The sequence below is a fragment of the Lacerta agilis genome, chromosome 16, assembly GCF_009819535.1.
Source record: "Lacerta agilis isolate rLacAgi1 chromosome 16, rLacAgi1.pri, whole genome shotgun sequence".
NCBI lineage: Eukaryota > Metazoa > Chordata > Lepidosauria > Squamata > Lacertidae > Lacerta > Lacerta agilis.
This window is the reverse complement of record NC_046327.1, coordinates 20,883,375-20,897,302: the sequence shown is the minus strand read 5'-3', so window position 1 is coordinate 20,897,302 and position 13,928 is coordinate 20,883,375. Positions and strand designations below refer to the sequence as shown.

The 13,928-nt window shown below is 50.2% G+C and overlaps 2 protein-coding genes across 2 annotated transcripts in view; both read left to right on the top strand.

The window, feature by feature from the left end:
• Positions 1-1,295: 1,295 nt before the first annotated feature.
• LOC117061130 (transcription factor IIIB 90 kDa subunit-like) lies at positions 1,296-1,610 on the top strand. Its single transcript, XM_033173813.1, has one exon. The coding sequence runs from the start codon at positions 1,311-1,313 to the stop codon at positions 1,608-1,610; it is 300 nt and encodes a 99-aa protein (XP_033029704.1). The 5' UTR covers positions 1,296-1,310.
• A 7,040-nt stretch (positions 1,611-8,650) lies between these two features.
• Positions 8,651-13,928, top strand: part of MFHAS1 (malignant fibrous histiocytoma amplified sequence 1) — a 47,109-nt gene continuing 41,831 nt past the window's right edge. The window contains exon 1 of the mRNA XM_033172804.1: positions 8,651-12,343. Coding sequence (XP_033028695.1) covers positions 8,995-12,343 — 3,349 coding nt within the window. The 5' untranslated portion in view covers positions 8,651-8,994. The remainder of the gene's footprint in view (positions 12,344-13,928) is intronic.

Below are 13,928 nucleotides of genomic sequence, written 5' to 3'. Positions count from 1 at the left end.
AACAGAAGAAGGCATTTTGATTGGTACGGCTTGCCATGTAGGGGAGAGAAAATCTGCGCAACTATTAAAAGGCACAGGAGTCCAGACAACTTTTTCTTGAGGTAACTCCTACCAAACAAGCAGGAGGCGCTGTCTCGTGGCTTTAAATTGCATTCATTGGTCCAGTTCAAACCTTTTCCTAGTCAGCATAACCTGAACTGCAGTGATCTCTGAAAGCAAACAGAATGTCCATATCGGGCTTTGCTTTCAATCGTTGCTGCTAATTATGTTGAGGCCTTCAGTTCCAAGAAGGGGGACTAGCTTGAATTATATCTTCCTTTTCATCACTTCTAAATCTGTTCCTTGAACCACTCAGGCATATTCTCTGAGAATATCACTTGCTTGACTAAAATAAGAGTGCTTATGGGGGCAGGCAGAAGAGACTGTTGGTCAATGGCGTCCTCCAAACCCTTCCCATCCACCAACCAGGTATTATATTTCAACAAAGTAATTTTCAAGGGAAAGACGGCTGGTATGCTACAAACAGGAGCAATGATTTAAAATTACCCCCCACTTTCTTTCCTTCTTTTAAAGCCAACTTTAAAAAAAACCAAGCACCCAGTCTTCATTCATTCTATCATAGAATGTTGTGTAAAGCAACTGCTGTCCTTTACAACTGTACCCCATATTAATTTTCCAACTGTGCAGCCCAAAAATAAAGGCATTTGCACCCACTGTATTAATGCTGCAAGGGACTATTTTATGTGTTCTTATGGCCAACAGGTGGTGGAAGGAGCGAGCCGCATTCCAGTGAGTGAGCCTGCCCCTGGCTATAGTACTGCTGTTAGCCCTCTCACTGTTCAGATCTGAAGGAGTTAAGGGGCAGAGGGATTAGGAGAGGGAGGCTGGGAAGATGAAACAGGTTTGAAAAGGCAACTGAAACCATCTTAGGTTAGATTGCTTTCAAAACTATTGGGAATTTTTTTTTACAGTAAATGAAGGGATCTCACTGCTGAAATTCATCATTTTCATCTTTAAAAAGGGACACAGGTAATTTTCACCTGTGATCTCTGTGGTAGTTGATTTCAAATACTGCACACATATATCTTAATCAGCTATTTGTCCCTAAAAAGTGTTAGGAGAGGCATTAATTTTAAATTAAAAGGAAACTGAAGCACCCGTGAGGGGAGAGCGAGCGTGTGGCGGTGAGAGAGAGAGCAGGCGGGCGGGCGGGCGGAGGGGTCGGCAGCCCGGTCTGCGAGGCGGCGGCAGCGAGGTTTTTCCTTGGGCCTGAGGGGAGCCTGCCTCCCTGCTGCCTCTCGCGCCCAAAGATGCCGGGCGGCAGCGGGCAGGTGTGCGCTGTGTGCGGCAGCTCGGAGATCGAGGTGGACTCGGCCCGCGGAGATGCGGTTTGCACGGGCTGTGGCTCCATCCTCGAGGACAACATCATCGTCTCCAAGGTGCAGTTTGTGGAGAACAGCGGAGGAGGGTCGTCGGCCATTGGGCAGTACGTCTCCCTCGACGCGGCAGGAAAAACACAAACAGCTGGAGGATTTCATGTCAACTTGGGAAAGGAATCGCTGGCACAGACTCTCCAAAATGGAAAACGGCAGATCCATCCATCAAAATAGAAGACCAAAGAAGACTTACCAGTAATCCTAATAACACAGGGACAGGAAATTGTAGAGAGATGATGGACCTTTGGAAAGTCCCCCAGAAGAGAGTTTAGCCAAGCAAAATTTAAACTGAAAACTCAGAAAAAAATACCAAGGTGGAGATTTTAAAGAGAACCAATAAAATCAAAAATACTTAACTGGAAAAGCCAAGAGAAAATGAAGATAAATGAAGGAATGTGAAGGGGGGGAAATCAAGTTTTATTTACCTTTCAAACTAATTAGTCTTTGGATGAAAAGATGAAGCACATGAAAGGGTACATGGATATGACGTTTCCTTAAAGAAGAGGGAAGATGAGTAGGGAAAATAGAAGGCTTTTCTTTTAAAAGGCAACTAGAGAAGTCATTTCATGAAGAGAAAGCTTGGGTTTTTTATTGCTGAAGCTAGAAATGTGCATGTGGGGGGGGAGCAAAGAAGACAAGAAGAGGGCAAAGCCGTTCCTTCTGATTTCATTTTGGCTCAGGTTGCCTTGGAAGGAGAGAAAGACAGGAAAGTTTAAAACTTGCTGAAAAGGCAAATAAAGCATTTTTTGAGGAAGAACCTGCTGATGGCGACTGGAGAGTAACTGCCCAGGGACACGGCAAGTCCAGTATCCTGTGGGAAAGTGTTTTTTCCGAAGGAAGTTCCTGAGAGTGACTAAAGTACTGGATTAGGACCTGGGAGACTAGAGTTCAAATCCTCAGTCTGCCATGAAGCGCTCTATATCTCAGCCTAACCTACCTCACAGGGTTGTTGTGAGGATCAAATGAGGAAGCAGACTAGAACATCAACTCCACTAAACCTTTCCAGCAGAACCTGCAAGATTACGAAAAGATATGGGATATGGAGCGCAAAAGGTAACTGGAACAGGCCAGGCAAAATTACCCCTGATGCGTAACGTGGCTCTTTGGTGGCAATAACCAAGGTTTTTGGATTTTATTTTATTTTTGCTAAGCATCTTCTAGGAACAGCTATTTAGCACATAGCTCACAAAACACAAAGCACGGACTTTATACAAACAAAAATTTGGATCCTCCATCACTGAGGGTGACACCAATTTACCAAAATACCAATTTTAAAACCAGGTCTAGCAGTCAGCTTCCTTTGCCAGTTACTTCCTACCTGGAAACTAGTGCTGCAGTTGACAGAAGGTAACTATAAAATACTTGTGGCACCTTTTCAGAGGTGGCGACAGGTGCAGATGTATTCTGATTGAAGGGCTTCTAGGTGAGTATCTCGTGCTTGGCTGGAGAGAAAATCTATTTTCCACCTGCAATTCTTGTGCTGAGACACTTTAAGGTCGCAGTGAGAGGGATCATCACAGCACCTTGGGCTCATTGGAGGAAACGTACAATATAAATGGAATAACATACAAACCAAGGCTCCCAAGGATCTTATATTGAGCGATTTTGGTCATTTCTTATTTTTTTTTATAGAAGAGCTAAGCAAGTCAAACGTGGTTGCCACCTGAGCTTCCAGCAGGAAGAACCTTATGCAGTCAGGACACGGTACAGATCCTTTCCTGTGTCACCGCCCAATGAGGTCTACCTGCTGGTGGGAAAACCCTTACTTCTTCTTTTGATCCAGCTCTTCCTTTTTACAGCCCTCCGAGAGCTCAGTGTATCTAAACCAGTTGATGCACCGCGAGCTCAGATCTTGATACATCAAGAACCCTGCAGGAGATGTTTGAGGGACACCTGCATTTTGACTGTTCTGCATTAGGTAATCTGCTGTTTTTCCCCACCACTCAGTGATCTTTTTCAGTGGAATGCTTTTGTACTGGTCTCTCTTTTTTAATCTCTTCACCCGCTTCATGAAAAAAATGACAGCCAAAATGCCACTCCGTGATGGAACCACATCTAGGTGAGTATCCCTTGCTTGACTAGGGAGGAAATATCTAGTCAAAATGGTACCCTGAGATTCCTCGTTCATTTTAAGGTTGCGGCAAGACAGTTTGTGACCTGTTACAACAAAGGATTCTTCTGTATCTTCCCATCTTAAAATGGAGCCTTCAACTCTGGAATATGTCTCCAATGTGTCTTGCAAGTGGAGGATTCCAGTGGAGGTGGAACAAACATTTGTAGGTTATAGAGCTGTACTGAAAGGACTGGTCTTTCCAGCAGCAACGACAAGATGACAAAATAAATGGGAAACGGACGTCAAAAGGTAACTATGCAACAGGGCAGGCAAACCTATCACCGATACGTAATGTGGCTGTGGTAGTAATAATTCTAAAATCATGGCCTATGATTTCATTGACAAATGCGCTAAGGGGGTGGATTATGCTGTATCCCTCACTGCTCCATGTGTGTCCCTCCTGAAGCTGCGCATTCGGTAGAAGAGGATGACAATCCCAGATAGAAGGAGTGTACCATTCTTTGGTCAAGGGTATACGATAGCTGTGCTCCCCTTCTAGAACCTCCAAACCTTTTGCTAAGCATCTTCCAAAAACACCATTTAATACATAGTACAGTGCCTTACTTGGATGTGTCTGGAGTCTTGGAAGCTTGACTACCCTACGTTCTCCTACAAATGGACCCTTGAGCTTATTTGGTGGTCCTAGCTGGGGGGCGCAGCTATCATATACCCTTGACTGAAGAATGGTGCACTTCTTCTATCTGGGATGGTCATCCTCTTCCACCGAGTGCGCAGCTTTGGGAGGGACACACATGGAGCGATGAGGTAGCAAGGGGACACCAGCCTAGCTGGCCAGATCAGCCAAATCAACCCTGGCGATTATTGGGGTGACAGATGTCGCAGTCAGATCGCCTTCACATCCTCTTTGCCTGTCACTTCTCACTTTGAAGCGACCATCGCAGCTGAAGGAAGGTAACTATCAAGTACTCTAGTATTTTCAGAGGCAATGACAGGCTGAGATACCTCACAAGTAAACCCTAAACACTACATCACAATGATAGTATTAATATAGTTCTATGCACTACCACTGAAGGACATTTAGGTGAGTATCCCTTGCTTGGGTCTGGAGAAAATCTCTACAGTGGTACCTCAGGTTAAGAACTTGATTCATTCTGGAGGTCAGTTCTTAACCTGAAACTGTTCTTAACCTGAGGTACCACTTTAGCTAATGGGGCCTCCCGCTGCCGCCGCCCCACCATTTATGTTCTCACCCTGAAGTAAAGTCCTTAACCCGAGGTACTATTTCTGGGTTAGTGGAGTCTGTAACCTGAAGCGTCTGTAACCTAAAGCGTCTGTAACCCGAAGTACCACTGTATCTCAAACACTGAAGGCATGTGCCATATATATGTTTCTTTAAAAGCTTGAATCTCTACATATTGTGTTCCATCTGCAACTCTTTGTGCTAAGACTCTTTCAGGTTGCGGTGACTGAGTTGTCAAAAGAGGCCCTATTCCGTGTCACCACAATGAGGCTCCCCTGCAGGTAGGAGAACACTTCTTCTTTTGTTCCAGCTCTTCGTTCCTTCAGGCTTCCCAGACTTCATTGTACCTGAAGTGAGTGTCACTGGCATTTGGACTGTGCTGCTTTAGGTAAGTTCAAATTCCACCACTCAGTCGTCTTTTTTTTAAGACAATGTGTTTTCTATTGATCACTTCTTTTTCTCATTTTCTTTTCTGCTGGTCTCTCCACAGGTCTCTCCAAAGAGCTCTTCTTAACATCTTAAGGTTTTCTTTTTCCTGAGAGAACATTCGCAGAATGTTCTCTCAGGTTTTGCTTTTCTCCTTGTTGCATTGCTCAAAAAAAAAAGCAAAAGACACTGGTGGTCGGCTCTCCTGGTTCCCAGGACGGGGTTCAAATCCCTGCGGTGTCCATGCTTACTTCCAATGCAACTGCTATCTCTCTCTATCCCTCTCTATGCCTCTATCCCTCTCAATCCTTCTCTATCCCACACTGCCCAAATAACGATTGCTCCTTTTTTCTTAGCCAAAGTATTAGCATGGGAGGGTGGTGACTTCAGTGACTGAGCTTCATTCTTAACTCCACCATTGAACCAAAGGACCATTTCAAGCACCACCTTCAAGGTTTCCAGGATGGGGTTCAAGTCCCTGCAGTGTCCTTACTAACTTCCAATGCAACCATCATGCCCCTCTATTTCCCCCTATATCCCTCACTTCCCCAAGTATTAGCATGGGAGGGTTTTGGGGTGGGGATTTCAGTGAATAAGCTTGGTTGTGAATTCCACCATGGCATCTAAGGACCAATTCAAGCAACCTTTGCACTGTGCCTGCTGCACTAATGATGCTCCCCTGATGCATCACCAGCGAGTGTCTAGATAGGCTGAATCATGTGAGTGCTTCCTATCCTAGCATTCCCAGGTACTAAGGAGTACTACTCCCCTAGTACTTTTTAAAAGAGAGTCTAATTTCACATCTTTGTTTGTTTAGGAAACAACACACACACACACACACACACATACACACACAACCTATTTAAATTATGTGGAAAATGGACAAGGTCTCAATGACAGAGCAACTGGTACCACATGCACACATTACACACATTAGCAGAACAAGCAGGGCAAAGACAGGGTGGTCAGTGTCCTCCTTTGGGGAATACTTGTGTCCATTTGAAGGGCTATCAGAAGGTTAGGATAAGGACAGGTGGCAGGATAAGATTAGGATAGGGACAGGATAAGGACGGGTGGCAGTTCTCTGTATGATGACCTCTATTTGAATGGCTTTAAAAGCCATTCTGGTTTAAAAGTAAAGGAAAGCAGGGGCCCAGGAACTGCCCACCAGCAGCCAGCACTTTGACAGAAGGCTGAGCACATGCACACAGGCCGTGGTCTTTCCCACTACAGTGAGATGTATTGTATTCCTCTATAAAACGGGTGATATCTAACATTAGTCATGCATTAAAATCATGCATCCAGCTAATTCATACTCAGATTCACCGAAACCAATGGGTCTACTTTGTATGACTCAGTAGGGTAGTAATAATTTTTAAATGTGCATCTATATATAGCATTTGCAAATCAGTCTCCTCTTTCTTTCTTTCTTTTTAAGCCATGTGTCAGTGGCCACTATAAGCAAAGAGGCCAATTTCTGCAATTCAGAGAATCTAGCTGGAGGCTGAAGGGGCAACAAAGTTTAGTGAGCAGGAAGAACCTGTGGAAGGAAGCAGTTCAGACTCCACAGCTGAAGCAGAGGAGGGGCGTCAAGAGGCAGCTGAGGAATCCAGGGAGTCTCCCTCTCCTGCTGCAACATGCTCCCCTCCATCCTTTTCTCCAAGAACGCACAGAATAATGAGGAGAGTGGAACAGAAGCCAAAGATGCTCAGATGCTGTTTGAGACTGCTTGGGAGAGGAGGAGCCTTAGAAGGCAGGGACCGTCAGTCCTGACAACTGCTCCACAGGGGCAAGACCTACTGGGAAGTGTCGCTGAGATGTATGTTCATTTCCTTGAATAAAAAGTTGACTGAGCACTGACAGCTGGCCTTGCTTCTTCATGCTGACCTGCATCTGACTCCAGCCCTGGCAGCCTGGACCTTTGTTTTCCCACTGATCACGGGAAGTGCAGCTTGACCCTAACTTTACTTAGACAGGACAGATTATTGGTCAAGGGTGTCCTGGTAGTTGTCCACCATAAAATAAGGCTGTAGCTCAGTGAGCAGAGCACGTGCCTAGCATTTAGAAGGACCCGGGTTCAGTTTCTGGCATCTCCAGGTACAGGTGGGCCCAACTCACAATATCCTTTGATATGATCGCCTGATGAAAATCTTGGCATATTGCAGAGATGGCAAAATGGATGGCACTGTTAAAAAGACACAAATTTAGAATATTTTAAGGAAGACTGGAAACCCTTTCTAGTCTAAATAAAAGTTTATTTTTCCCCTATGCAAGGATCACAACGGATCATCAGTGGATGATCATAGGCATATCTCAACCTGAATTAACCTCACAAGGCTGCTGGGGTGAGGTAGAATGTGAGCTCCTTGGAGGAATGGCATGATAAAAGTGAAAAGTAAATAAACACACCTGTGTGAACCTTGGTCTCTAATAGTTAACTGCCATCTTTTCTTCCCCTACAAGGAAGTGGGAATAGAACCAAGAGAACTCAAGAAGCTTGGGTTGGGCAAAGTAGCGAGGGAAAAGAAGCTGAGGCCATTGTCTAATTGCAGTAGTGATCCTATGTTGCTCTCATTTATTTTTGTAGTGCTGGTGTCGGGAACCTTTGGGCTGCCATATTGCTGAACTTCAGTCACTGGTCACTGGTCGCTGCACATACTGGGGTTGATGGGAGCTTTACTTCAGCAACACCAAGCAGGCCAAAGGTTCCCCCACACTGGCAGTTAAGTATTGTTCCTGAGAATTTCCCCCATGGATTGAACCAGTTCACAAACACCCACACAGAGAGGTATGGAGCGCTCCCCGAAATGAATTTAAAAGCTCTCAACTTCTACTAAATGGTTGGCTCTGCCTTGCATGTGTGAATGGGCAGCCATATATATATAATTGCACAAATGTAATTATTATTATTTACCTTTTTTACAGAGACGGAACTTTCACATTGCAGCACACCAGTCTCCAGAACACCCTGTCTTCCTGTAGGTCTGAACCTTAGATGATGTCAGGAATGCCAACTTGAATAAAATATGAGGCGGGGGGGGGGATCAGGTAAGGCCCACCCCACCTAATCAATCATAGGACAGGCATGGGTATAGCCAGGGGAGCAGCTGCCCCCCTAAATAAATAAAAATATTTAACTGAGGTTCTGGCCCCCACATAAAGCCTGCTCCCCGCCAACATAAATCGTGGCTCCGGCAGGCACACACCATTTGAATGGCAATGACTATCAAGTGGGGTGGGGGCTGGCCCCCCTCAAATATTTTATGTGGGGGGGGGCGAAGGACCTTGGTGTTGTAGAGGACGGCGAGCCTTGTTCATAGATGTGAGCCGGCAGTAAAGGGAAGCGAGGAAAAGCCTCCGCTCCAGGCTGGCGCGCCCTTTCCTCCTCCAAGGGCGGCTCCGACCAGGCGTGCACTGACGTGCCGAGGGGCGGCGCTGCTGCTGCTGCTGCTGCTATTGCCGTTGCCGCCGCCGCCGCCGCCACGGGCACCTCCTCCTGTTTCCTCCCCTCAGTCCCGGTTAGGGAATCCGCCGGCGCCGCCTTGCTGGGAGCGGCCGCCCAGGAGAAAGGATGCTCCTCCGGGCGCGGCGGCGGAGGAAGAGGCGCGGCGGACAGGACATCCCTGCGGCCGCCCGCTTCACCAGCCTTGCCTAGCGCAAGACGCACGCAGCCTCCTCCATGGCGAAGCCCCGCGCTACCTTGCGGCGGCGAGGCCCGGCTTGCAGTGGGGAGCCCGGCGGCGGCGGCGCTGGTGCCCGGGCCCATCTTTCCTCTCGCCTCGGTGCGCCCTAAGGACTGCGGCGGCGGCGGCGGCGCTATGGCCGAGACGGAGCGGCCGGAGGAAGCGGCCCGGCTGTGGCGAGACGCCGCCCTGCGCGCCGGCAAGCTGCGGAACGACCTCGGGCAGCTGGAGCTGGGCTCCCGGGAGGAGAGCGGCCCGCAGGCAGAGCCGGAGCCCAAGTCCTCGCTGCTGCTACAGCAGCAGCAGCAGCAGCAGGAGCAACCGCCGTCTCCGCTCGCGCCGTCGCCGCTGGAGACGCTGAACCTGAGCGGGCGCGGCCTGGAGGAGCTGCCCGAGGGCTTGTGCGCCGCCGTGGGCAGCAGCCTGAGCGTGCTCTCGATGCGCAGGAACCGGCTCGCGAGGCTGCCCTCGGCCGCCGCCCTGGGGCACCTGGGCCGCCTGGCCGAGCTCGACCTGAGCCACAACCGCCTGCGCTGCCTGCGCGACGACGGCCCGGCGCTGGCACTCCTGCGCGGGCTGCGCAAGCTTAGCCTCAGCCACAACCAGCTCGGCGCCGGCGGCGACGGAGCGCTGCCCGACGCCTTGGGAGAGCTGCGGCAGCTGGAGGAGCTAGACTTGAGCTTCAACCGCCTCAGCCGCCTGCCCAACGAGGCCCTGGCCCGCCTGCAGCAGCTGCGCGCCCTCGACGTGGACCACAACCAGCTTCACGCCTTCCCTCAGGCGCTGCTGGCGCTGGGCTCCCTGGAGGAGCTGGACTGCTCCGGCAACCGGCACCTGCGGGCCCTGCCCGAGGGCATCGCTTCCCTGCGGCGCCTGAAGATATTGTGGCTCAGTGGCACAGGCTTGGCCGCCCTGCCCGAAGGCTTGTGCCAGCTGGGGGCCCTCGAGAGCCTCATGGTGGACGGGAACCACTTGAGAGGCCTGCCTGCTGGGTTTGGTGGCCTGCAGCGCCTCAAGATGCTGAACCTCTCCTCCAACCTGCTGGCCGACTTCCCCGCGGCTGTGCTGACCTTGCCTGGCTTGGAAGAGCTGTACCTGAGCCGCAACCAGCTCACTCTGCTGCCCGCTGGGCTGTGCCAGCTGTGCCAGCTGCGGACTCTGTGGCTGGACAACAACCGCATCCGCTACCTGCCCGACTCCATCGTCCAGCTGCATCACTTGGAGGAGCTGGTCCTGCAGGGCAACCAGATCGCCATCCTGCCCGAGGGCTTTGGCCAACTCAACCGCATCAGCCTCTGGAAGATCAAAGACAACCCTCTGATTCAGCCACCCTACGAGGTCTGTATGAAGGGCATCCCTTACATCGCGGCCTATCAGCAGGAGCTGGCCCACTCCCAGCCTGCCCTCAAGCCCCGTCTCAAGCTGGTCCTGATGGGCCTGAAAAACGCAGGCAAGACGCTGCTAAGGAAGTGCCTCGTGGAGGAAGAGGAAGAGGGACAAGGGCACGGAGAGCTGTCCTTCGCTGCAGCCTGCAAGGACGTTGGGAGAGCTCGAACTAAGGGGTGCTTCATGCAGACCCTAAGAGATGTGCCCCCTCAGCCTCTTTCCCCCAAAGCACAGCCACACCGCCGCCCCATTGTCGAGCAGCCAGAGGCTTCCCCTTTGCCAGCTTCGACCCTGAAATGTTCCCATTTGGGATGTATCTCCGGTGAGCAGTGGGACATGCTCTTTTACCCTTCCCCAAAAGCTGCTGGGCAGACCCAAGTGGGATGTTTTGCTGCTGAGCGGCAGGACGATGCTCCGCTGGCCCCGTCTCCAAAAATAAATGGGGAGGCGCACTTAGGATATTACCCTCTCCTGCGGCCCATTATGCCCCCAGCTCCCTACGCAGCAGGGTTGCCAGGCAGCAGCAAAGGCATAGAGGTGACAGACTGGACTGCAGATGTAGAAAGGGGCCTGACTTTCATTGTGTACGAGCTGGCGGGAGACCCAAGTTACGACGTGATCCAGCCCTTTTTCCTCTCTCCGGGAGCCCTCTATGTGCTGGTGGTGAACCTGAGCACGTATGTGCCACAGTGTTTTTACCCCTCCGTGGGACACTTCCTTCACTGGCTAGGGGCAAAGGTGCCACATGCCGTGGTGTGCATGGTTGGCACCCACGCTGACCTGTGCGCTGAACGGGAGGTGGAAGAGAAGTGCTTAGACATCCACCGCCAGATTTCCCGGCAGGAGAAGTGCGACTACGAGGGCCTCCAGACTCTGGCCCAGCAGGTAGACGAAGCCCTGGGGCAGGATTTCGACCTGCGCTGCTCCAGCCCCCACGTTGCCTTCTACGGGGTGTCGGACAAGAACCTGCGGCGCAAGAAAGCTCAGTTCCAGTATTTGCTCAACCACCGGCCGCAAATCCTTTCCCCGGTGCTGCCTATCAGCTGCTGGGATTGCTGCCAGGTACGCCGCTTGCGAGAGAAGCTCCTTTCGGTAGCCGAGCATAGAGACATCTTTCCCAATTTGCACCGGGTGCTGCCAAGGTCCTGGCAGGTGCTGGAGGAGCTGCACTTCCAACCACAGGCTCAGCAGCTGTGGCTCAGCTGGTGGGACTCAGCTCGGCTCGGCCTGCAGGCAGGACTGACTGAGGACCGTCTCCAGAGCGCTCTTTCCTACTTGCACGAGAGCGGCAAGCTGCTCTACTTCGAGGAGCACCTCACCCTGCGGGAATACGTTTTCCACAACTTGCCCAGGCTCATTGACATCCTCAACGTCTTCTGCCAACGGGACGCCACGGTCTTGCTCCAGAAACTGCTTGGCAGTGCCCACGTGGACGAGCTGAAGGCCACGCAGCTCCACCACTATGTGGAAGGGTTTTTGCTCCACGGGCTTCTCCCCGCCCATGTCATTCGCCTGCTCCTCAAACCCCACATCCAGAGCAGAGAGGACCTGCAGCTTATCCTGGAGCTGTTGGAGAAGATGGGTCTCTGCTACTGCGTCAACAAGCCCAAGTCCAAGCCCTTGAACGGGGCGACGGCATGGTACAAGTTCCCTTGCTATGTGAAGAACGAGATGCCCCACGCAGAGGCGTGGATCAATGGCTCCAACCTGGGTGGCCAGTCCTTTGTTGCTGAGCAGCTGCAGATTGAGTACAGCTTCCCTTTCATCTTCCCACCGGGGCTCTTCGCCCGCTATAGCGTCCAGATCAACAGCCATGTGGTTCAGCGGTCTGATGGGAAATACCAGATCTATGCCTACAGGGGGAAGGTACCTGTCGTAGTAAGTTATAGACCTGCCAAGGGCACCCAGCAGCCAGATACTTTGTCTATCGCTAGTCATGCATCCTTACCAAATATATGGACAGCCTGGCAAGCCATAACCCCATTAGTGGAAGAACTGAATGTCTTGCTTCAAGAATGGCCAGGCCTGTACTATACTGTGCATGTCCTCTGTTCCAAGTGCCTTAAAAGAGGGTCGCCCCACCCGCATACTTTCCCAGGTAAGAATATTTTAATGCTCAGGTGTTGTGTGTGTGTGGGTTAATATCGAGTGTGCACATGTAATTGCCTCGTAAACAGGTGGATAGATAGATGCAGGCTGTCTTTCTGCAGCTGCTTGCCGCTTTGCAAGATGATGCAGGTAATCTCACCTAGAAACCTGACTACTTCCAGGTGAGAGAGGTTACCCCAGGATAAGTTTGCTTACCTGTATTCTGCCCAGCAGAATCCTTGTTCCATCCTGCCCAGCAGCGAGGAATCTTTGCACTTCTCTGTTCCCTCCAGATTTCTGGTCAGGGTTGAAAATGTCAAATTCTCCCTCTGCACTTGGCAGAACAATACAGGATTCACCTGCGCTTTGATGTAGGCGGTGAAATTCTTACTATGGTGATGCAAATAAGTCCATACAGGGGATCAGAATACACCCCCCAGAAAACTCTGTTGCCATGAAGCATATTAGTCACCTGTATTTTCCAGTCAAGTGGTAAGTTGGTGTTTTGTGAACATCAGGCACAGATATGTATCGGGATGTGTGGTTAAAATGGCTGTCTGCATCTTGCCCGAATAACAGTGATACCTGGCATATTTTTATAGCCTCACTTTGTCAGCGGCATGCACCCTTCTCACAATTATGTCACTTGGTCAAAGGATCATCTGTTCCCACCCATTGCTGTGTTTAGCAGGCAGCATTGTGACATAATCCCCCTCTGCTTCCCTTTGTGCAGCTTTTGCATATGCTGGTGTACAAAACAGCCGAAGGAACTGATTTACTTCTGCTGGCTCCTGTATATGTTTTCATAGAGAGTTCATGTTTATTTCTTCATTGGATTCCATATTCTGTTCTTCCTTCAGTCAGTTTGGCAACTTCCTATGTATGCAGCATGTGTGTGCTCACATATGTTGTTGCTTTGAATCTTAACAAGCCTCCAAAAGAAACCATATATTGCAGCCAGACAAGTATTTGGTATTCTCCCTGCCCGCCCACTCCCGCCCCTGCCTGGGACTAAATGCTGTGTATTGGGGAAAATGGGGGGGGGGGAGCGCCTTGGGAAAGCCACAATAGATGGTGGGTGGGCCTGTGCGTTGCACAGACCTGATGAATAGTATGTGAATGTATTCTTAATACTTTGGAATACTTGCAAAGCAAATTGATTTAGGGGATGTGTTTCAATCGTTGGCTTTTAAGATTAAAAACCCCAGATAATATTTGATGTTAGAATTTTCGCCAAAATTGCCTGTAAAGGGTGGGGGGGGGAATGTTAGGTGGAGGTAATTGCTTTTTTGGTTTCTTAATGTTGAGAGAGGTCAACAAGAAGGATTACTGCATATGGCATGTATATTCATCCCCCTTTCCCATCAAGTCTGGTAGGTTTCTGTATTGTTTCAATACAAATGTTGACCAGAGGCGATAGTGGGGATGGGTGTGGATGCCCTCTATGGGAAGCTGTGCCGCTCTCAAACCCCATCAGTTATCTTAAAGATAATGGGCCGGGTCCAGCTTATGTAGGTGTGCTTGTGGGAGCCAGGGCAACACATTCTGCTAGTGCAGGGCGGTCCAACTTTTCATACCAAGTGGGCTGCAAGAGC

What these genes read in the sequence shown, in the direction of transcription:
- LOC117061130 (XM_033173813.1), top strand. Translation starts at nt 1,311, where the DNA reads ATGCCGGGCGGCAGCGGGCAGGTGTGCGCTGTGTGCGGCAGCTCGGAG.